The following is a 25,373-nucleotide window of genomic DNA, read 5'->3' on the forward strand; positions in this document are numbered from 1 at the left end:
GTAGAGGGGAGGAGAAGGAATGAAGATGAGAAAATATTCAGTGAGTATAAAATTATAGGTCCAGAGAAGAAATAAATTCTGGTGTTCTGTTGCACAATAGAGTGACTATAGTTAACAATATTGTATTATATATTTCAAAATAACAGAAGAGAGGACTTGGAATGTTTTCAGCACAAAGAAGTGGTATATATGCTAAATACCCTGATTGGATCATCACACAATGTATACATGTATCAGAACATTATATTGTACCTCATAAATATGTGAAATTATTTATCATTCAAACACCAAATAAAACAAAAAAAAAATAAACAATTTTAGACCCACTTGAAAGGTTTTTATTGGGAAAGTAATTTCAAATTACACATAAGTAGAAATTTCTTTAAGTTAAATGTTAATTAGCACTTCATGTGTTGGGTCCTATCTATAATCCCAGTGACTCAGAAGCCTGAGGCAGGAGGATTATAAGTTTGAGGCCAACCAGCCTCAGGAGCTTATTGAAACCCCATCTCAAAATAAAAGATAAAAAAAGACTGAGAATGTAGCTCAGTAGTAGAGTACCTCTGGGTTCAATCCCCAGTTCAATAAATAAAGGAATAAATAAATATTAATTAGCCAGCTGAATTGAGGGCCAAAACTTGTACTTTGTGCCAATCAATTTGCATATTCATCAAAGATAACCAGCTGATATGTTTCCTATTAATTTAAAAAAATTTTTTTAGTTGTAGATGGACATAATACCTTTATTTTATTTATTTTTATGTGGTGCTTGAGGATTGAACCCAGTTCATCACTTGCTAGGCAATCATGCTATCACTGAGCTACAACCCCAGCCCGGTTTCCTATTAATTTTGATTATCCAATTTCTTATTATATTTGAGAAACACTCATTTTGAATGAAACATTCAATTAGCTATCTCTATGTTTTATGTAAACTGAAAAATATTCTGCTATATTTTAATCAGTCAACTCTTTGCCCCAAGATGTATATTTTGCCTTTTAAAAACGTATGTATGCTAGGCATGTAGGCGTATACCTATAATCCCAGCAACTTGGAAGACTGAGGTGAGAGGATCATGATATAGTTAACTTTGTCTTTCCTTCACTCTAGATGTTAGGGCTTAAAATACCTGATTCTTTCACAATTACACTGAGCATTAGATATAAATACCAAATCACTGTGTGACCATATTCATATCTTGGACTTAGTATTCTTCAGTTACTAAAGAAATGTCTTCAAACCTTGCTCCTTTAAAAGACTTTTCCTTGAATTCATAAATACATTGCTTGTAAGAAAAATAAATATGTGGCTTGCTTTCTTGCAAATAATGCATATGCATAAATGGATCTCCTAAAGTATTTACTAACCAGAACCTTTTTGTTTGAGGAGTGTGTGTTAGTCAAGTAACTTGGCACTTGACTTACATAAAGTTAGTTTTCCTTATGTAAAAAAACAAACAAAAAAAACCACATTTGATGAGGTAAAGAGGTCTCTCTCTAAGGGTACTAATATTTAATTGGAAAAGTCTGCTTAGGTTTAATCACAATGAGAGAAGAGAATCTTAGCTGATTAGTAGGCATTTTCTTAGTTCATATAGATCAGTATATTAAATTTAAAAGCAGTAGTTCACCTTTCTCACTTTTGGTTCAAGACTGCTTTAGAGAATCTTTTTTTTTTAAGGTGATCGAAATGAGCACAGAGCCTCAAACATGCTAGGCAAGTGCTCTACCAACTGAGCTATATCCCTAGCCTTGCTTTATTGAATTTTTAAAAGATAGTTTGCCCGTGGTGTTTCTGTTCACCATACTGTAAACTTAATATTTGTTTCTGTTCACCATACTGTAAACTTAATATTTGGCATGTGCTTTATAGTTGACTATAAACTGGAAACTGGAACTGGAAAATATGTTCTCTTTTGTCTTTAGGGATGGGAAGCATGCCCAATTTGTCCATTCCTCAGCCATTGCCGCCTGTTGCACCTATAACAACACCCTTGTCCTCTGCAACTTCAGGGACCAGTCTTCCTCCCTTAATGATGCCTGCCCCCCTAGTGCCTTCTGTTAGTACATCATCATTACCAAACGGAACTGCTAGTCTCATTCAACCATTATCCATTCCTTATTCTTCTTCAAGTAAGTGTCTAATGAGTCAAGTGTTTCATACAAAGAGAAACTGTTACATTTGTGTTCATATAGACACAAATTTCCTTCTTTGGAAAGTAATACTTTTTTTTTTTTTTTTTTTAGCATTGCCTCATACATCATCTTACAGTCTGATGATGGGAGGATTTGGTGGTGCTAGTATACAGAAGGCCCAGTCGCTGATTGATTTAGGATCCAGTAGGTATGAATACTTAACACTTAAACAACTTTCTTTGCTTTCAGTAAGGAGTATTTAATAAGCTCTGAGCTTATCTAGGTTTTACTTTGTAATAGCCAAATATAAGTACTGAAGGTAAATCTTCTACTTATGACTCACATAAAGTAAGTTTTTTTATTTTCAGAATTATTAAATGTGGTGTTTTACTTTTGGAAAAAAGTGTTTTATATAAACTAAAAATTTTTGTGCTATATCGGTCATATTTTTGCCCCAAGCTATGTACTTTGCCTTTTAAAAAAATGTATGTATGCTGTGCATGTAGGTGCATACCTGTAATCCCACCAACTTGGAAGACTGAAGTGGGAGGGTCATGAGTTCATGGCCAGCCTGGGCAACATTATTTCAAAACAAAACAAAAATATATGCTTCTCAAAAATGTCTCATAATCACTGTACATTGTTAATTTCTTTCTTGAGTAACTTCTACTGATTGGGCGTCTTTTAAATTTTAGAAATCAAAAAAGCATCACTTCTCTTAGAGGTCACTGTTAAGCTCTTCAAAGCTGTATGAATTGACCCAGAAGAAAAACATTCCAGTCACAGTTTAACACTCACTGATTTTGTGACCTTAGTTTTTCTTAATATTACTGAACCATAGTTTATTCATCTAAAAGATGGGGACAATAAAATCTTTTAAGTTTGTTGGGAAGATTAGAAATGACATTTTTAAAGGCTGTAGCACAAACAAGACCAAGCACAAAGTGGCTTGTTGATATGTGATAGTCCCTTGGAGTTCTATACATTGTATGGTACTTCCTTTACTAAGAATAATGATAATTGCTTAAATTTAAGATTTTTTTAAAATAGCAGATGTAAAAACAATTGTCATTATATTATATAAGGTATGATTCTTAATGTCTATCTTATAAATTTTAACTAAAAGTATTTTATTTAGTAACAAAAAAATTTAAATAAATTTTGTTATAGCTCGACATCCTCAACTGCTTCACTCTCAGGGAACTCGCCCAAGACTGGGACCTCAGAGTGGGCAGTTCCTCAGCCTTCAAGATTAAAATACCGGCAAAAATTTAATAGTCTTGATAAAAGTATGAGTGGCTATCTCTCAGGTAAGCTATATACAGTGCCATAAGAGATAAAATTAAATTATTATTTTAAATTGCTTAATTATTATTAAATTATTTTATATAGACTTCTTTGAAAAACTGTGTTTTAGTCAGCTTTTTGGCTGCTGTGACTAAATGACCTGACAAGCACAACTATAGAGGAAAAGTTTATTTGAGGGCTCACGGTTTCAGAGGTCTTAGTTCATAGAAGGCCAGCTCCATTCCTTGGGCCTTGAGGTGAGGCTGAACACGATGGTAGGAGAGGGTGGCAGAGGGAAGCAGCTCACATCACAGTGATCGGAAGCAGAGAGAGACTTTGCTCTCCAGATACAAAGTATATACCCACAGCCAAGCCCCAATTCCCACCTCCTCCAGCCACACCCTACCACCTCAATTAATCCCATCAAGGATTTATTCACTGATTGGGTTAAGACTCTTAAAACTCAATCATTTCTCCTCTGAACTTTCCTGCATTGTCTCACATGTGAGCTTTTGGGGACACCTCACATCCAAACCATAACAAACTGTTATTTGATGTTGTACTTTGTAGGTCAATTAAAGTTTTAATATCCCCAAAGTTTAGAAGACATTTAACAAATACAAATATTATATGTATGGAATTCAGAGATGGAGTCAACTTGATTGCTTCTTGAAAGTTCTTACAGTCAAGTTGAACACACCAGTAGAGACCAAACCTTTGGAAAAAGGCCTGTCTCTCAGTTATATCAACCTCATCCTCAAAACATTATTTCAAAGTGCATAAGGCAATAATGCAAAGTGCATTATTTCCAGTGCATAAAGGAACCCCAAATCACAAGGGGCAGTGTGTGTCATTTAGCCTTTGCTCACTTTCCCTTTTGGGTCTCTCCTCTGCTTATGCTTATCAAACCCCAGATGATCATTGATCACCACTCTTTAGTGCTCTAACCCAAATGTGCCTATAAGACTTGGTCTTAGATCCTTGTAAAACATTTGAGTCTAGGCTAGAACATTATCCAAACTTTACTAAGTGGGGATAGTGAGGGGGATATACACAGAGGCTAATAAGCAAGTAGAGTTCCCAACTTCTGACTTTTTCACTCCTTCTTCACTTAGAAATTATGATGTAGGGCTGGGGATATAGCTCAGAGGCCCTGGGTTCAATCACCACCACTGCAAAAAAAAGAAAAAAGAAAGATGTAGGATAGAGTAAAATAAGTATTTAAAAATATAGAGCTTTAAAATGTTAGGGAATGTGGAATAAGAGAAATTAATACTGAAGGGATAAATTAAAAGAGAGAGGGTTAGGATTTAGACAGAGATTGAAGATGAGGGCATTTGAGGGTGACAGAGAAGAAGTCTTAAGTGAAAAATACATGGACTAAGCCAACACTACAGAACTTAAAGAAGTACTCCACACAGAAGACATAAAAAAGAAACCCCAGGGCTGGAGTTGTAACTGAGTGGCAGAGTGCTTGTTTAGCACATACGAGGCACTGGGTTCAAGTCTCAGCACTGCATATAAATAAATAAAATAAAGGTCCATTGCCAACTAAAAGACAAATTAAAAAATAAAAACAACCCAGAGCTCACAAATGAACACACCTCATTTGAAGAGTAGCTAACCAAATGAGAAACAGGACCAATTAAACATGATAAATCAAAATGGAAGGAATTAATAAACATCTCGGTAATAACATGGAATGTAAATGGTCTGTATTCTCCAATGAAAAGACATAGGCTGGCAAACTGAATTAAAAAACAAGATCCAACTATATGTTGTTTACAAGAGATGCACCTTATTGGCAAAGAAAGCTACAAGCTGACAATGAAAGGATGGAAATTGGTAAACCATGTGAATGGAGTCCCAAAACAAGCAGAAGTGTCTATTCTTATATCTAACAAAGCAGACTTCTCAAACCATAATTAATCAGAAGAGACAAAGATCACTCATACTGGTAAAGGGAAAATTTCAACAAGAAGATACAGTAATAAATATTCATGCCCCAACTGTGGGTGCAACTAATTACATAAGAGACTTTTACCAAAGCAAAGCTTCAGATAGACCCCAGTGTAATAATTCTGTTGATTCCAGCACACCTCTCTCACCATTAGATAGGTCATCCAGATATAAACTTGGTAAAGACTCTTTGGATTATGAAAAATATTATAATCAAATGGACTTAACAGACATTTACAGAATATTTCATCCAACAACAGCTGAATGAATACACTTTCTTCTCAGAAGCTCATGGAGCCTTCTCCAAAATAGACCATATTTTAGGCCACAAAGCAATCTTAACAAATATAAAAAAAAAGATGTAATTCCTTGCATCTTATCAGATCATAAGAGAATGAAATTAGAAATCAACATGACAAAACCCTACAGAAAATAGGTAAAAACATGGAGATTGACAATACTCTTTTGAAAGGGTGATAGAAGGAATTAAGGGATAAATTCAAAAATTTTTAGACTCAAATGAGAATAGTGACAAAACGTATCAGAACCGCTGGGTACTATAAAGGCAGTTCTTAGAGGAGAGCTTGTAGCTATGAGTGCCTACATAAGAAAACTAGAAAGATCCCAAAGAAACAACCTAACGATGCATCTCAAACCAGTTCCAAAACCAGTAGAAGGAAATGATTAAGATCAAAGCCAAAATCAATGAACTTGAAAATAAAGAAAACAATACAAAGGATCAGTGAAATAGAGTTAGTTCTTTGGAAAGATAAACAAGATTAATAAACTCTTAGCTAAACTAACCAAAAGAAAAGGAGAAAACACAAATTAATAAAATTAGAGATGAAAAAAGAGAAATCACCACAGATATCACAGAAATCCAGCAAATCATTAGAAACTGTTTTGAAAACTTATATTCCAAAGAACTGGAAAAACTAGTAGAAATGAATACATTTCTAGACATATACAATCTGCCATAACTGAAGAGGACATAGAAAACTTAAACAGACCAATAACTTATATTGAGATAAAAGCAGTAATAAAAAGCTTTTCAAAAAAGAAAATCTCAGGACTAGATGGAATCTCAGCTGAATTCTATCCAACCCTTAAAGAAGAACTAATGCTAATATTCTTAAAATTATTCCGTGAAATAGAAAGGGATGGAACTCTTCCAAATTCATTCTGTGAAGCTAGTATCACACTCCTACCCAAATCAGATAAGGACCCATCAAGGAAAGAAAACTGTAGACCAATATCCCTGATGAACTTAGATGTAAAAATAACTTAATTAAATATTAACAAATTGTGTTCAACAATATATTAAGAAGATTGTGCACCACAACCAAGTTAGTTTTATTCCAGAAATGCAAGGAAAATTTAATATATACAAATCAATAAATATAATTAATCACATAAATAGAATTAAGGACAAAAACCACTTAGTAATCTCAGTAGGTGCAGAGAAGGCAAAACTCAGCACCCATTTATGATAAAAACACTGAAGAAACAAGGGATAGAAGGCAACTACCTCAACATCATAAAGACTACCTATGAAAAATTCAAAGCCAACCTCATAGTAAAAGGGAAAAACTGAAAGCATTTCCTTTAGTCTTGGACAAGACAAAGATGTCCATTCTTACTGTTTCTATTTAATACAGTTCTAGAAATTCTAACCAGAGCAATTAGGCAAGAGAAGGAAATAAAAGGGATAAAAATAGGAAAGGAAGACAACAAATTATCACTGTTTTTGATGATATGATCCTATGCCTAGAAGATCTAAAAAGTTCCAACAAATGGCTGCTTAGAGGGCTGGGGCTGCAAATCAGTGGTAGAGCACTTGCCTGGCATGTGTGAGGCACTAGGTTCAATTCTGAGCATCTCATAAAAATAAATAAAATAAAGGTATCATGTCCATCTACAACAAAAAATACTTAAAAAAAAAAAAAGCCTGCTTAGAGCTAATAAACTAATTTGGCAAGATAGCTAGTTATGAAATCAACCAAGGAAAATCAATAGATTTTCTGTGTACCAACAATGAATTTGCTAAGAAAGAAATCAGGAAAAAAATTACATTCACAATAGCCTTAAAAAAAAAAAAAAAAAAAGAATACTTAGGAATAAATCTAACCAAGGAGGTGAAATACCTCTATAAAGACATTCTTCACAGAAGTAGACAAAAACAGCCCTAAAATTTATTGGGAAGAATAGCCAGCCAAAGCATTTCTAAGCCATAAAAGTAATGTTGGAGGTATCACAGTATCTGCCTTCAAATTATGCTACAGAGCTGTAGTAACAGAAATTGCATGGTATAAAAACAGAAACGTAGACCATTGGTACAGAGTGGAAGATACAAAGACAAACCAAACAGATAAGTCTTCTGATCCTTGACAAAGGCAAAAAATATACATTGGAGAAAAAACAGCCTTTTTAACAAGTGGTGTTGGGAATACTGGTTATCCATATGTAGAAAAATGAAACAAGACCCTTATCTTTCACCATGCGCAAAAATTAACTCAAAACAGATCAAAGACCTTGGGATTAGACCAGAAATTATACAACCCCTAGAAGAAAACATAGGGTCAGCACTCCTATATATAGGCACAGGCAACAACTTTCTCAATAGGATCCCTAAAGCTCAAGAAATAATGCCAGCAGGTAATAAATGGGATGGCATCAAATTAAAAGGCTACTGCACAGCAAAGGAAATAATTAGGTATGTGAAGAGAGAACCTACAGAATGGGAGAAAATCTTTGCTAGCTACTCTTTGGACAGGATTAATATCTAGATTCTATAAAGAACTCAAAAAACTTGACACCAAAAAAATCAAATAACCCAGTTAATAAATGGGTAAATTAATTAAACAGACACTTCTCAAAAGTAGAAACACAAATGCCCAACAAATATATGAAAAAATATTTAACATCATTAACAATTAGTGAAATGCCAATCAAAACTACACTGGATTTCATCTCAAGCCAGTCAGAATGGCAGTCATCAAGAATACAAATAATAAAAGCTGGAAAGAGTGTAGAGAAAAAGGAACACTTTTACACTGTTGGGATTTTAAATGAGTACCACTGTTATGGAAATCAGTTAATCAAAAAACTATGCATGAGACCACCATGCGACCCAGCCATAATACTCCTTGGTATTTATCCTGAAGAATTAAAGTCATCATATTACAGTGATACATTCATACCCATATTTATAGCAGCACAATTCACAATAGCCAAACTATGGAACCAGACTGTATCTATCAGTGGAGGAATGGATAAGAAAAATGTGGCATATATATACAATAGGGTTTATTCAGCCATAAAGAAAAAGGAAATGATGTCTTCTGCAGGAAAATGGATGGAACTAGAGATGATTATGTTAAGTGAAATAAGCCAAACTCAGAAAGTTAAGCATTGTGTTTTCTCTCATATGTGAAAGTAGAGAGAAAAAAGGAAAAGAAGGGTGGGAGTAGGCAGGGATCTCATGAAAATCAAAGGGAGATCAGTAGAGGAAAGTGACCAATGGATGGGAGGTGGGGAGGGAGGAGGAAAGTGCTGGGGATTGGTAGTGGCCAAATTATATCATTATATTGTATGCACGTAAAAATACATAAGAGATCTCATCATTATGTGCAACTATAACGCACCAATAGAAAATGGGGGGGAAGTACAGGGCATGTTTAGAGAAGGAAAAATAATCCTATGAAATAAGAGCGTAGGGTCTGTAGTTCTGCAGTAGGGTAAGGGTGCAATAAGACTTGGAATTGATTGAACAAACAAAAATATACAGTGTTTTCATTAAAGATACCTACCTGCATTAATAAAAACATTTTTTTCACCCAAGGGAATTAAACCTACAAAGTCTACAATAGTGAGACTGTTTTATTATTATACTTCATAACTTACATATTATACTATGAGTTTTTACATGTGCCTTTTTTTAAACATAAATAAACTTTTCTACTTTTTAATCAAATCATATAAAACAAGGTATACTGTATTTTTCTTTTCCTGTCCTGCGGAGGGAACCAGGAGCGCTCTACCAGAGTTAAATCCCCAGCCCTTTTTATTTTTCATTTTGAGACAGAGTCTTGTTAAGTTGTCCAGGCTGACCTTGAATTTGTGATCTTCCTGCCTCAGCCTCTGAGTAGCTGGGATTATAGATGTGCGCTGCCATACCCAGTTAATACTGTATTTTTTAGTTACACTTTTTTAAAAGATATTTTAATATCTCTGAAATGGGACTGTTTGTTGCCTTAAGTGGTGTTTTAATGTTTTAATGCACTATGTTATAATTTTAGTGACTATTTTTTCTTAGTATACACATAAAGTAATGGAATGTTAGATTGTATGAGATAATGACATTGAAACTTGAGGTAAATGACATGATTCCCATTCTTTGAAAAAATGAATTTCTTTGGACCGTACATTTTTGCATTAAAAGAGAGTCTTTTTTCAACTTCATAAGAGTGTATGTGTCTTTTTTAAAAAAAATATTTTTATTAGTTGTTTATGGACCTTTTTGAAATTTATTTTTATGTGGTGCTGAGAATTGAACCCAGTGCCTCACACATGCTAGGCAAGCACTGTACCTGTACCACAGAGCCACAACCCTAGTCCTCTTTTTTAACTAAAAATTTCTCTGGTGACCTTTTTTTTTTTTCTATTGTGAAGTAATTCCTTAATACTTACCTTTATTATTTCTTTCTAAATATTCTTACTGGCTTTTCAGCTTTCAGTGTACACCATCGAATCAACATTTCTTTAAAAATGTCTGTCAAATTATTGTCCCCTATTGTGTAACCTCAGTTTCAAGGTTCTAATTTTCAGATTATTTTAACTGGATTCTGGAGTCTTTTCTAATTTGAAAAGGATTTGAAAGGCTAAAATGCCTTTGCTCATTCTTGCTTCTACTTTGATTTACTAATAATGTTCATCTGTCCTACTCATCATCCATCCTTTTGTCCAGTTCAAATAAGGACAGGCTTACCTCCTTGTAACCTTATTATCTTTTATCAAAGTCACTGGATTATTTAATAATTTACAGATTCCTAGACTCTATCTCAGTTCTACTAAATTAAAATTTGTAATTGAATTTACAAACCTGCATTTTAACAAACTCTTCTGTTAATTATTAGATATAACCTCTTTAGAGAACTTAACATTTGTTTATCTACTGAAACTTTGTTTACTATTTATCAAATATGAAATAAAATCACTCAGTAAGTCATTTATTCAGTAAATTATTAAATTTTCATTGTATGAAGCTACCAAAAAAAAAAAAAGCTTTTCTTAGTAATGTACTCTGGCGATCTGTGCTTTATATTATTCAGACTTTGCTTGCACTCACATGTATATATTTTTTAAACCTTTTACATTCCTTCTGTCTCATGTCTGTCTGCTTTGTTGCCTAATGTTAGGGGATTTTCTTTCAATCCTCTTTGTCCAAATATTATTGAACCTTTTTTCAAGTTTGAAATAGTCTTCTATTTCTATTAGAAGAATCCTCTTCTTAACACAGAGTCCTCCTTAACTCTCATTTCCTATGTGAAATTTAGAGAATAATTAGTAGAGTCAATCTATGAGCTATCTCCAGAGTTTTTCCTTATGTGATTGCTTGTAAATAACCAGATTAAAAATAGAGTGGAAAAGGCTTAAAAGTTACTTAATATAAACAATCAGCTGCAAATTATAATACATAGTAACTTTGATTAGCAAATCCTGTGTGTTCAAAGCTCAGTGAACCAATGGGGTTAGCTCTGTTTGTGCTGGCTTTGTAGTGGGAGCTGTTCCTAAGGAAGAGTTATTTAAACTCTTGATGTGTGCAGAGTTGTGTTGGATAGGCCTTGATTCAGGCTGAACCCAGAGTGGGGACCAACTCTTTTGGTGCTCATGGCTCAGTCACCTGGAGGTAGGAGGTGAGGTACCTGCTTCACTGACTAGAAAACTATCCCTGGAAAAGCCACAATTTTATCCATGGTCCAGCAAGCCACAGACTAGCTTACTAGCAGTGAATACTCATTTGAAGCAAACAGGGATTTTCTGTTCTGAAATGTATTCCTGGGCTTTCTGTATGTCTTTCTTCCTAGATATGACATCCCAGATCAGAAAGTCTGTTACATAAACTTATTTTTGATTACTGAGGGAGAGAAAAGAAATGGAATAGTTTAATACACATAGTAAACATTCAATAAAAACTGGTATTATTGCCAGATGCTATCACATAAGTCCTCATTGTACCTCAAATAGAAGAAAACTCTGGATTCCAACTTTATGAATTATTTTATTAAGCATCCATTTACGAGGTGTTTGGTATGCATTAGCGAATAAGCAGTTCAGGTTTTTGTCATCTTAGAACGTAGTAACATGGTAGGGAAAACAAATGAGATAAACAAGGAAATACAAATTACATTACCAATTGTGATAGAAGATATGAAGGAAACAGGATTTATATTGAATGATAGGGTGGACCCGGAAGGCCTGAGAAAGTGACTGTTTTGAATCAAGACAAAGTGGGAGGACGCAGACATGAAATGATAATGGAGTTGTAGGACTCGATGTGGGATAAAGACAGGAGAGAAAGGGATCAAGGGAATTTTTGGATTCCTGACTTGAGCCACTGGGTGGACCGTGATGCCACTCATAGAGAAGGGAAGACTTGGGAGAATGATTTGGGGTGAAAACTAAGAAGAGAGACATAGAAGGTCATATAGAGAGTTTTATATGTATTTGGTTTGAAATAGCTGTAAAATAGGTAGGTATTTGAGTGAATATAGACGTGTAAATTTAGAGGAGAGATTTGGGCTGTGAATATACATTTGGAGATCATCAAGTTCTAAGTGCCTGTTTAAAGCCATATAAGTGGATGTTAATACAGAGAGATAAGAGTGCCCAGAACAGGTCTTTGGAGGGATGATAGCATTTACAGATCATTTAGGAAGAGAGAGAATGGAGACAAAGGAATAATCAGAAAAGGGAAATCTGAGAATGTGTTAAGGAAGTAATGCTTCAGATTGCACTGGAAGTACAAGAGGGTTGAAGAACCTCTCATACTCTCTCTGCCTGGTGGCTTTATTCTCTGTGTCTGCCACTTGTATCCACTGCTATTTTGATGAAAGAACACGGGGGAGCACTTGAACTCACTAATTCTAGATTTTTAACTTCTTGGAGCAAGGACTGTGTTTGATTACTGAACGCTCAGTATGTGGCACATGATAACATTTTGATATTAAAAGTTCCCAAGACACCAGCAGTGTTATTTTATTGTTATATAATTATATAACATATATATTGTTATATAGTTATTTAGGTTTGCATAACTTTTTAAAGAAGCTAAAATTTTTTTCTTTATGGTTTTCCCACTCAATCAGGTTTTCAAGCTAGAAATGCCCTTCTTCAGTCAAATCTTTCTCAAACTCAGCTAGCTACTATTTGGTGAGTTTGTCCATTAATTATGATTTTAAATGATAAGAAAGATAGTGTTTCTGGAAAAAAAATTGTTTCTATAAAAGTTTGTAACTTAAAGATCCTATATAAAAGCAGTTAATGTTAACTTTGAAAGCATACATAAATTGTGCAAAGCATTGTTCTTGAGAACTTAGCATTTAATTATTTCACAAGTAAACTATATTTCTTCTATATAATGACTTCTATGGAGAATCAGAGAATATATCATTATAGGTAAATGTGGTTATTAGATGAATTGAACACAACATAAGCTACCTTCTCAGAATGGATATTTCCCCATTCTGTTTCAAAGTTCTTCCCTCTTTTATGTTATGAAAATTAAGGGTTAAAATTAATTTACTTTTCTGTATATATTTGTATTTCACTAAAATGATACAGTTTTATCATCATTATTTTTTTAAAAATAAAATTTGTTCAGACAGTATTTTACTCCAAATGGACTTACTTTCTTTTTATAAAAGTATTTTGGAAGGGAGAGTGAAATCTTTATTTTTTATTTATTTATTTTTTTTATGTGGTGCTAAGGATCAAACCTAGTACCTCATACTTTCAAGGCAAGTGCTGTACCACTGAGCTACAGCCCCAGCCCTCCAAATGGACTTTCTAAGTGTGAATTTAATGTTTCATTTAGGACTCTGGCTGACATTGATGGTGATGGACAGCTAAAAGCTGAAGAGTTTATCCTTGCTATGCACCTCACTGACATGGCCAAAGCTGGACAACCATTACCCCTGACTTTACCTCCTGAGCTGGTCCCTCCTTCTTTCAGGTGAGTGTCTCTGGAGGAGAAGAGCTATGGTGATCATTACTTGGCTGGTGTACTTTTAGTTTGGGATTTGTTGAGATCTGTGTTCTACTTCAAAGGAGAGTTAAATATGTGTGTTGGCATTTGATATTATGAGTTACACTGGAAAGGATACATATTAGAAGGTGTGTTTTCGCCATGTTGCAGATAAGTAAATTGGTAACTAAAGAGATTAAGAGAAACTTGCCCAGGAATAACAATAACCTTGCTGGACACAGTGGCGCCTGCCTATAATCCCAATGGCTCAGGTGGCTGAGGGAGAAAGATCTCAAGTTCAAAGCCAACCTCAGCAACTTAGTGAAGTGTTAAGCAACTCAGTGAGACCCTGTCTCAAAATAAAATATAAAAAAGGGCTGGGATGTGGCACCCCTGGGTTCAATCCATGGTATCCAAAAAAAACCAAAAAGAATAACAGTTAGCTGAATCATAATTTGAATTCAGGTCTCTCTGGCTTGAACATCCATATACTGCTGTACATGGTAACTATAAACCATACTGTGTTTTAAATATCTTTAATAGATTCTAAATATTAAATTGTTGTAATCATTGGTAGTTTGTATCATCTGGTCTGAAAATTCCCAGATTGCATGATACTAAATTTTTTGCTTTTCTTAGAGGAGGAAAGCAAATTGATTCCATCAATGGAACTCTGCCTTCTTATCAGAAAATACAGGAAGAGGAACCTCAGAAGAAATTGCCAGGTAACATTGAACATCTGAGTTGTATGTTTATAGTGAGTTCTTTAAAGTTTTACTTTAAAATGCAGATGCCTATTTAGAATTTTTACATTCTTTAAATTTTATGCGCTATATGAGAAAACTATTTGAAGGATAGGATAAATTTTGATGTCAGTAAAATTCAGATAGGCAAAATGAGAAGACTGAAGGAAAAAGAGATAGTGTCCAAGCCAGGGTGTTTTTCCTACTGTAGGCTGGCTCATGAGAGCAAGCTTTGTGATGAAATCTTTAGCATTAACCCTTTTTGAAAGAGTATTGGTTGAAAGAGTACATGTGTAGATGTTTTAAAATACTTAAAAGTTAATTACATGTATCAAATACAACACATGTATAGCCACATAGCTTTAGTTGTCCTTAAAGAAAACTCTGAGAAAAAAAAGTTAAGACAATATTTTTATTGGCAAGGATAGTAAGATTATTTTTATCTTGGATGGATTCAAACATAGAAATTTGTTTTTTTTTTTAATGAATATATTTAGAAGTAAATATTTTCTAATTTACATTTGAATTAAAATTAGTCTCAGGAGAAGTAGCCAAAGAATGAGAGCACTCAAATGGTCATAGGGCACAAGTGTGTTGAACTAGATTACAGGTCCTATAGGTGCTTGGTGTGTGGGAACAACTTACAGTGTACCTTCTTTAAGTTACCTTTGAGGACAAGCGGAAAGCCAACTATGAGCGAGGGAACATGGAACTGGAGAAGCGTCGCCAAGCCCTGATGGAGCAGCAGCAGAGGGAGGCAGAACGTAAAGCCCAGAAAGAAAAGGAAGAGTGGGAACGAAAACAGAGAGAATTACAAGAACAAGAATGGAAGAAACAACTTGAATTAGAAAAGCGCTTGGAGAAACAGAGGGAATTGGAGCGACAACGGGAGGAAGAAAGGAGAAAAGAGATAGAAAGAAGAGAGGTCATTTTTATTTTATTTCCTAAGAAAACCTTTCATTTAATAAGCAATTGCATTTCATTTAACAAAAACATGCTATTTTTGCATTTTTACTGTACTTTTTCATCTGCATCATTTCATTCTTAAAGATAGGAATCTCCCTTCTCTTGAGAAGGAAAAGAGGATCCTTACACATAAGGGCTTTTCAAGGCTGCTAAGTGTAGAGAGAGCATCTCTGTGGGTGATATCTCTGTCAATAGAGAATTGACCGTACCCCCTAAATTGAGTGAGGTGCTTAGGATAGTAGTGAGCAAGGAGTCAGGCTGAGCCAGGACATCAGACAAAAGCAAGTTTATGATTCAGATTAACAGTCTAAGGAATTGAAGAGACAGAAGGACAAGAGTGGGAAGGTGAGGGTCTACAAAGAGAGAAATCAAGAGGGTGGCCTTGTGTAAGTGCTCAGGATGGTGTTATGTGGGGCCCCAGGAGGACTGGCTATGTATCAAAAGGTGGAAGATGGAACACCATAAATTATAGAGCACTGAAAAAATGTAAGAGAAATTTTTTCTTTTCCATGACAGAATAGAGATGTAATTATTCTTCTTACCATTTGTATTTATGCTTTCATCCTTTTGCTATTAAAAGAAAAATGACTGTATCCCAATGATGTTCCTGTGAAGCAATCAAAAAGTGAAGGATAAAGAAGTAACTTTGATGGGAGTGTTTAGTTCAGGCCCATTGATAAAGTGAGATTTGCCCACCTAATCCTTAGACATGGTGACCCGTTAAGTGCTGAACACTGTCATACTATCAGTTTCTGAAAGTTGTCAAAAGTTAACTTTAATTCATTATCCTCAGGCAGCAAAACAGGAACTTGAACGACAACGTCGTTTAGAGTGGGAGAGAATTCGTCGACAGGAGCTTCTCAATCAAAAGAATAGAGAACAAGAAGAAATTGTCAGATTAAACTCTAGAAAGAAGAGTCTTCATCTTGAGTTGGAAGCACTGGTATGTCTAAAGTTTAAGTGGAATTTATTTGAATAATGCTAGAGTTACCTGTTGAAAACCAAATCATTTTTTTAAATCATATTTCTTTGAATAAATTGTTTAATATAATTACTTTTTACATTTCAAATATATTTTCAATAGATTTGACAATATAGTTTACTAAAAGGGCTAGAGATTTAAAATGCTGAGAATTCTGTTATAATTTCATTTGAGATGCTGGGCAAGACAGTTTCATCCTCTGTGTTTCAACCTTGCCTATATATAAAATAAAGGATGTACTAATTCAGTAATTCAGCTTTTCAGTCACTCTAGAAGAAAGTCTGTAAAGGATACTACCCAACAGATGGCTCTACATTTATCTGCTTTATTTTTATTAGCATTTTATCTAAGATTTGGTTTGATAAAATGATTCTTTTGAGCTGGGAATGTAACTTAGTGATAGAATACTTGTCTAACACACAAGGCCTTGAGTTCAATTCCCAGGAAGGGAGTCCAGGAGGGTTCTTTTATTAGAAAGAAAAATGACTTAAAACTGCTTGCCTAAATGAACTCTTAAAATTCCTTCCAGTTCTACAGGACTATAGTTCTTGGCTAATATTGGCCACCATATTTACCAATTTTTACATATCAGCTATCAGAGGATCAAGTTCTTAAAACACTTTGTTTGAAATGCAAGCGAGAAGATAGAAAGGCCTGGAACTATTCTGTAAACCTAGAATTCTATAAGCCTAACCTGAGAATAAATGGAATTTTGTTATCAATGTATGCCTAGCTATGTGGTAGGATCAAATTGAAATCTTGTTTAATTGTAGTCCAACATTTTATTTGTTTGACTTGAAACACATTAAAAAATATTTTAAATAAAGAATTCTTATATCTTTCGTCAGATACTATCGGTTGCCTTCAAATGGATATTCATACCTCTCATAATTCTCAATCATGCCGTAGTGCTACAAAAGAGGCCTAAAAACCTTAATCTCTTTATGCTACTTGGGTATTCATCCAAACTATCAAGTTAACTGTATTTTTTTCCTGAAAGAACATGAGTCAGATTGAATTAGGACTGACCCATATGCTCTTATTTGACGTTAATTACCTTTTCAAAGGTTCTTTTTCCAAGTACAGACTTAGTCTGAAGCACCGGGGGTTAGGACTTAAATGAGTTTTGTGAGGGACACAGTTCAGCCTGTAACACCCCACTTCACCCTTCCTAAGCCCTATTGAGAATCTCTCTTTTTTCCTCCCTCCTCAGAAGAAAAAGGGAAAGAGAGGTACTCATTGATTAAGGGAAGGAGTATTAGTATAGGAGAAGAGAATTGTTTCCAAAAAGGTTCTTCTAGACACTGTTTAATTAGAGGAAATTAGAAAGTAATATTGAGAGTAGGAATAAAAGCTCAGAGAAGGTAATCCTAAATGTCACATACAAATATTTATTCCTTCTTATTATTCTTTGAGATTGCCTCTGACATTAATATTTTAAGTAAATGCCTAAATGTTGAATTCAGAAAAAAAAAAAAAAAACTCAGTGTGTTATATTTGTACTTTCTCTTCTTAACATTTGGTCTCTTATGCTCTGAGAATGATGTATTTTCTGCTAATAATTCTCTTGAGTTAACAGATAGAACTCTATGACATATTTCACTTAATTTTAGCCCTTTATTTCAGAGTGAGTATAAATAATAAGTGGCATTTAAAATTTTAACTAAATAAAAATATTTTCTCCTGGTAGAAAATTTCCTTTTAGCACTCTACCAACTGAGCTATATCCTTTTAGCACTTTTGAAAACTTTTTATTTTTATTCATTTTTTGAATACCAGGGATTGAACTCAGGGGTACTCAACCACTGAGCCACATGCCCAGCCCTATTTTGTATTTTATTTAGAGACAGGATCTCACCGCATTGCTTAGTGCCTCGCCATTGCTGAGGCTGGCTTTGAACTCTTGATCTTCCTCTCAGCCTCCTGAGCCAGTGGGATCCTTTTAGCACTTTGTGTTACCATGTATTTGTATGGTCTTCCTCCAGAATGGCAAACATCAGCAGATTTCAGGCAGACTTCAAGATGTCCGACTCAGGAAGCAAACACAAAAAACTGAGCTGGAAGTTCTGGATAAACAGTGTGACCTAGAAATAATGGAAATCAAGCAGCTTCAACAGGAACTTCAGGTATGTCTTTTGTTGATAAATTGTCCTTCAACATGTGTAGTTATTCATAGTTCTTCCCAATAGAGTGGTTGCACTTTTGGGGATCGTGAACCCTTTGAAGTCTCTGGTAAACCTGTGATGTAAATACACACACCTTGTATTAGTAAATCCATATGTCTCCTAAAAGTTGGCTATATTTATAATACATCTGCTTTAATATTTGTATGTAAATGGACATTTACCACTTTGAGTTTTAACTCTTTAGTAAAAGGAAAAAAATGTTCATTATATTTGTCTTGGTCTGTTCCTGCTGTTATCAGAATATCTTAGATTGGATAAGTTGTAACACCAGAAATTTATTGCTTATAGTTATAGAGGCTGGAAATTTGAAGATCAAGGTACCACAAGTCAGATCTGGTGAGGGTTTACTCTCTGCTTTGAAAATGTCATCTTTTTCCTGTACTTCCTCACGTGGCAGAAGGCACAAGGCAGCTCCCTTTAGCTTGTTGTATAAGAACACTAATCCCATTCCTTAGGGAAGAGCCTTCATGATTTAATCAGTTCCTAAAATCCTACCTGTTTATACAATTGCATTGGGGGTTAAGTATCAAAATATTAACTTCAGGGGGACACCAGCATTCATACTGAACCATACATCAAGGTGAGGTTATAGCTACTAATTTTTTTAAATTTTGACATATTCTTTTCAGAATTGTGGTGAGAATGTTCAATATGTCCCTCAAAAACGTGGTAATTCTGTTCTTTGTGCAGTAGGGGCTGATTCAAGGACCTTTTTTGCAGAATAAGGGCTCTAAGAAGCATTCATTCCTAGTCTTCTTACCTAGTTTTTCTTACTGGGTGGACTGATAGTCTTTTTCCTTTGTCACAGCAGATACAGACAAAAGCTAGAAAACATTTCCTTCCTAACTAAACCTGTTTCCCTTGTTCTCCCTAAATTTTTGTTCCCTCATTGACACATACACAGGCACTCTAGTGTCATGGCCTACCTACACCTATGTCTGATGCAGGTGCCAGAGGCACCCCTTACACTCTGCCCACTCTTAAGCATTAGAAAATTGAAGATTATAGACTCCTAGACACACCCTCTTTGACAAAATCTTCTTTACTACCTTTTTATCTCATCCAGTAATAAATGTATAAGTGTTTGCTCATTAAATCCTACATAGTTCTAATCTAGTTTATTCATAAATTAGAAGCATGTTATAATTACGTATTAAGTTTTATAAGTGATTACATCATATTTAAAGTTGTCCAAAAAAATTATTGGGTATTAAAATCTAAGTGAGTTATTACTTTTCTTTTTATAAGGAATATCAAAATAAACTTATCTATCTGGTACCTGAGAAGCAATTATTAAATGAAAGAATTAAAAATATGCAGCTCAGTAACACACCTGGTAAGTCTCTAAGTTCTCTTCTGAATGATTGTATCAATCATATTGTTACTTTTTTTCCATTTTTTCCTCCACATTTTTTGTTGGTGCATTATGGTTGTGCATAATGATGAGATTTGTTGTTACATATTTATACATGCACACAATACATAATATAACAATATAATTTGGCCACTGTCACTCCCCAGAATTTCCTCCTCCTTCCCTACCTCCTGCCCCTAGGTTCCTTTCTCTACTGATCTTCCTTTGATTTTCATGATATCCCTGCCACTCCCACCTCTCTTTTCCTTTTTCCTTTGTAGCTTTCACATATGAGAGAAAACATATGACCCTTGACCTCCTGAGTTTGGCTTATTTTGCTTAACATAATGGTCTCTAAGTCCATTCATTTTCCTACAAAAGACAGAATTTCATTTTTCTTTGAATAAAATTCCATTGTGTATATATATCACATTTTCCTTATCTCTTCAATCACTGATGACACCTAGGCTGATTCCATAGTTTAGCTATTATGAATTGTGCTGTTATCACCATGGGTATGCATGTAGCACTGTAGTATGATGACTTTTATTCTTTATGATAAATCCTGAGTAGTGTAATAGCTGGGTCATTTGGTGGTTCCATACCTAGTCTTTTGATGAACCTCCATACATGGTAGTTGTACTACTTATTTACAATCCCACCAACAGTGTAAAAGTGTTGCTTTTTCTCTACATCCTCTCCAGCATTTATTATTATTTGTATTCTTGATGACTACCATTCTGACTGGAAGTATTCTTTTTTAAAAATATCACTATTCTATTACAAAACATTTTTTCCAATAAGTTAAAATTTTCAAAATAATATGAAAAATATAGATAATAAAGATATTATAGATATTATTTATAGATAATAAAGCACTTTTGTAATAAAAAGTAAATAAGGGCTGCGGTTGTGGCTCAGTGGTAGAGTGCTTGCGTAGCACATGTGAGGTACTAGGTTCAATCCTAGGACCACATTAAAAAAAAGAGAGAGATATTGTGTCCATCTACAACCAAAAATATAAAAAAGTAAATAAAAAGTAATTATCGTAGTATGCCATCCTATATTGATATTTTTATTTTTATAATTTAAATATCAAAATATTTCATTATTGATAATGCTGATATTGGACACATGGTCTATCTGAGAGTATACAACTCCAATCTATAAAACATGAATACAGGTTTCCTGTGGGCAGTTCAGTCTCCAGAAAGCAAGAGCTAGGAAAAATCTAGCTTATACAAGCCCAGGTTCTTATCTTCAGCCCCCCAATTTGTGAAAGGGTAGAAAGAAGCTGGGAATTTTGTGCTAATTTCTTCACATGGAAGAAACACCAGAATAAAAAAGTTTATTTTTGTGAACTATTCTTAGAATTATTAATTGCCTTCTACTGATAGGGTCTATCCATGCCTCCTCTCAGTTTTTCTTATTTGCATCTAATTCTTTTCTGTGCAAACTATATTCCCCTCCCCACAACTGGGCACAGTGGCACACACCTGTAATCTGAACTGAGGCAAGAGGATCACAAGTTAGAGACCAGCCTCGGCAACTTAGTGAGGCTGTCAGCAAATTAGCAAGAAACTTCTGAAAATTAAGAAGATAAAAAAGACTAGGGATACAGTTCAGTGACTGGGGTTCAATCCCTTGGTCAATAACAACAACAACAACTATATTAGTCTCATGATGCATCCTTCCATGGGCATTCCAGAGGTAGTATAAGCCACCCCTCTTAATATGGGCAGTGACAGAAATATATCATCAACATCACTTTGTTACTACTTGTACTGCGAATGCATTGTTGACTGTATTTTATCTGGAAACTGGTAGAACTACTCTTCTCTATGGAATATGATCTATTTGGCTTTATTTAGCCATAGTCCAGTTAAAAATAGGAAGCTTTTGTTTGGGAGTTGAATGGTACCCTGTATCCCTTTGATTTCTCTCTTTATAACAGTTATATGATTACCAACTATGTGTCAAACACCATGCTAGACAGTTTTCATGCATTATTTTTTTTAATCTGTGCAGCAACCCTATAATATGGTAATTTCTATTGCACAACTCAGGAAAACTGAGGCTCAAGGAAACTGAGTAGTTAACCAAGATTTGTTCAGTGGTAGTACTCAAATTCTTGTCTGTCTCTAAAGTCACTATATGATCACATTTATTCTTTGTCTTCCACTTATCTGACATAGTGCTCATATATAATTAAATTTGGTATTAAAACACACCTTGTTAGTGAGGCTCATTGTTATGAATAAAGAAGAAATATTTAGCTATAAAACTTCACTGATAGACATAAAATATTCCTGAATAGAGACATTTTATGTTCCTGAATGAACTAGCTCAATGCAGAAGTACTGTGTCAGTTCTTTCCTAATTCATCCATACATTCAGTCCTATTCAGGTTTCTTTAAGTGAACTTTGGCAAGATAATTCACAAAGTCACCTAGAAAAAGTGTTCAAAACTGAGAAAGACTTGGAAAAAAAAAAACATGGAAAAACTGGGCACGTGGTACATGCCTTTAATCCCTGCAACTCCAGAGACTGAGGCAGGAGAATTCCAGGTTTGAGGCCTGCTTTAGCAACTTAGCAAGAACCTGTCTAAAATACAAAAGGACTGGACATGTAGCTCAGTAGGAGAGCACCCCTGAGTTTAATCCCCAGTACCACCAAAAAAATAAAAAGGAACTGGGGTTGTAGCTCAGTGATAGAGTTCTTGCCTTACATGTGTAAATCTCAGTGTTTAAGCTCCAGTATCACCAAAAAAAGCTTCTTCACAGCAAAGGAAAAAAATCAAGAGCATGAAAAGTCTACATAATGGGAGAAAATCTTCACCACTTGTGCTTCAGATAAGGTGTTAATTTTCCAAGGTATACAAAGAAATTAAAATACTTAACACCAAAAAAACTAAATAACCCAATCAATAAATGGGCAAAGGAACTAAATAGACACTTCTCAAAAGAAGAAACAGTCAACAAATACGTGAAAAAATGTGCAACATCTCTAGCAATTAGAGAAATGGAAATTAAAATTACACTGAGGTTTTCATCTCGCTTTAGTCAGAATGACAATTACCCAGAACACAAGTAACAGTAAATGTTGGTGAGGATGTGAGGGAAAAGTTTCACCCTTACGTTGTTGGTGGGACTGCAAATTATTGCAGCCACTCTGGAAAGCAGAATGGAGATTTCTCAGAAAACTTGGAATGGAACCACCATTTGACCCAGTTATTCCACTTAGCGTATACTCAGAAAACTTAAAATCAGTGGGCACGGTGTACACACCTGTAATACGCTGGTTTGGGAGGCAGAGGCAGGAGGATTGAGAATACAAAACCAGTCTTAGCAATGGTGAGGTGCTAAGCAACTCAGTGAGACCCTATCTCTAAATAAAATACACATTAGGGCTGGAGATGTGGCTCAGTGGTTGAGTGCCCCTGGTTTCTATCCCCAGTATCAAAAACAAAAAACAAACAAAAGAACACTTTAAAATCAGCATACTCCAGTGATGCAGCCACATCAGTGTTTATAGTAGCTTAATTCACAATAGCAAAGCTATGGAACCAACCTCAGTACCCTTCAGCAGATATGGAATGGATATCTTTATGAATGGATACAGAAAATATGCTATATATACCCAATGAAGTATTACTCAGCCATAAAAAAGAATGAAATGATGGCATTTACTGGTAAGTGGATAGAACTGGAGTCTATCATGCTAAGTGAAATAAGCTAGTCTCAAAAAACCAAAGGACAAATGTTTTCTTTGATATGTGAATGCTAATGCACATATCAGATGGGTGGGGGAAGAATAGAATTTCATTGTATTAGACAAAGGGGAATGAAGGGAAAGAGGGGTGAGAGGAAAAGGAAAGACATCTTTCCAGATGGATAGATAAGAAAATGGATGTGCACTAGTACACACACTCACACTCATACACAAACAGTGAAATGCATCTGACATAACCTCCCTATGTACATATATGAACACACCACAGTGAATCTCACCATCACGTACATGCACACGACTGGGGTCCTAATTAGAATAAGATATACTCTATGGTTGTATAATTATATCAAAGTGGACTCTACTGTCATGTATAACTAAAAAGAACCAACAAAATTTAAAAATTAATAATAAAAAATGGCCAGTAGATATTTGAAAAGATGCTCTGCATTACTAATCATTGGGGAAATGAAATCAAAACTGCATTGAACTATAATCTCATACCTTTTAGGATGGATATTATCTTAAGAAATGACTGGAGGAAAGGGAACTCTTGCACTCTGTTGATGGAAGTGTAAATTGGTGCAGCCATTTTGAAAGATAGGAGATTCCTGAAAAAATTAAAAATAGAATGGCCGCAAGACCCAGCAGGCCCACTGTGGAGTATATATTTGAAGGAAATAAAAATCACTGTTTCAAAGAGGTGTGTGCACTTCCACATTCATTATCATTCACATAGCCACAGTATGGAAGCAAACGTCCATCCACAGATGGATAGATAAGAAAATGGATGTGCACTAGTACTCACACTCACACTCACACTCATACACAAGCCATGGGATATTGTTCAGCCATGAAAAAAGAAAATCTTCCCATTTGTGACATACCTGAATGCACTTGTATGACATTATGCTGAGTGAAAGGAGCCACACATGGAAAGGCAAATACTGCATGATCTCACATGTGGAATCTAAAAGTGTTGAACTGAGAAACAGAGCAGAAGGGTGGGTATCAGGGGTCGGAGAGTAGGAAAGATGTTGGTTAAAGGGTACATACAATTAAAGGTGAATAAAGTTCTGGAGACTTAATGTATAGTGTGGTGACTAGTTAATAATAATGTGTCACAGGGCTGGGGTTGTGGCTCAGTCATAGAGCACTCGCCTAGCACATGGGAGGCACTGGGTTCGATCCTCAGCACCACATAAAAATTACATAAATAAAGTTGTAGTACATCCATTTACAACTAAAAATTTTTAAAAATGTATTATATACTTGAAGTTTGCTAGGGAAGTAGATTTTGGTGCCCTTATGAAAAGAAAGGTAAGTATGAGGTGATGGATATGTTAATTTGCTTTACTGGAGTAATCAATTCACTATCAGAGCATCATATTGTATACTTTAAATGTAAACAGTAAATTTTTGTAACTTAAATGTGTTTTTCCTTTTGCAGAGCAATTCTTCCACCTAGCCTTATAAAACACTTTGACATGTGCATTAAACTGTGTGTGCAGGGGTATTTATTGCAGCATTTTTATGTAATGATAGAAAAATTTTAAAAATCTAAATAATAATTGAAAAAGGGAATGGCCATATAAAAGAGGGAATGGCCATAATGTAGACTACCATGGAGCAGTTTTAAAGAATATATTAGATTTGTATGTCCTGCTTGATGAGATGTTTATAATTTAAAACAAGTTGCACAGCAACGTAGACAATATATTCCTACTAAAACCCCATGGAACCAGGTGTGATGGCACATACTCATAATCCCATGTTACTCAGGAGA

At 34.8% G+C, this 25,373-nt stretch overlaps 1 protein-coding gene across 6 annotated transcripts in view; it reads left to right on the plus strand.

The window, feature by feature from the left end:
- The window catches only part of ITSN2 (intersectin 2), a 134,409-nt gene that overhangs the window by 34,902 nt on the left and 74,134 nt on the right, over window positions 1–25,373 (plus strand). For all 6 annotated transcript variants that reach the window (XM_079109612.1, XM_079109611.1, XM_079109615.1 and 3 more), the window contains exons 6-15: window positions 1,927–2,133; window positions 2,248–2,344; window positions 3,307–3,446; window positions 12,750–12,813; window positions 13,478–13,615; window positions 14,267–14,352; window positions 15,033–15,295; window positions 16,130–16,279; window positions 18,304–18,444; window positions 19,753–19,840. In XM_079109612.1, coding sequence (XP_078965738.1) covers window positions 1,927–2,133; window positions 2,248–2,344; window positions 3,307–3,446; window positions 12,750–12,813; window positions 13,478–13,615; window positions 14,267–14,352; window positions 15,033–15,295; window positions 16,130–16,279; window positions 18,304–18,444; window positions 19,753–19,840 — 1,374 coding nt within the window. The remainder of the gene's footprint in view (window positions 1–1,926; window positions 2,134–2,247; window positions 2,345–3,306; window positions 3,447–12,749; window positions 12,814–13,477; window positions 13,616–14,266; window positions 14,353–15,032; window positions 15,296–16,129; window positions 16,280–18,303; window positions 18,445–19,752; window positions 19,841–25,373) is intronic.

The sequence above is a fragment of the Sciurus vulgaris genome, assembly GCF_902686455.1.
Source record: "Sciurus vulgaris genome assembly, chromosome: 14".
Taxonomy (NCBI): domain Eukaryota; kingdom Metazoa; phylum Chordata; class Mammalia; order Rodentia; family Sciuridae; genus Sciurus; species Sciurus vulgaris.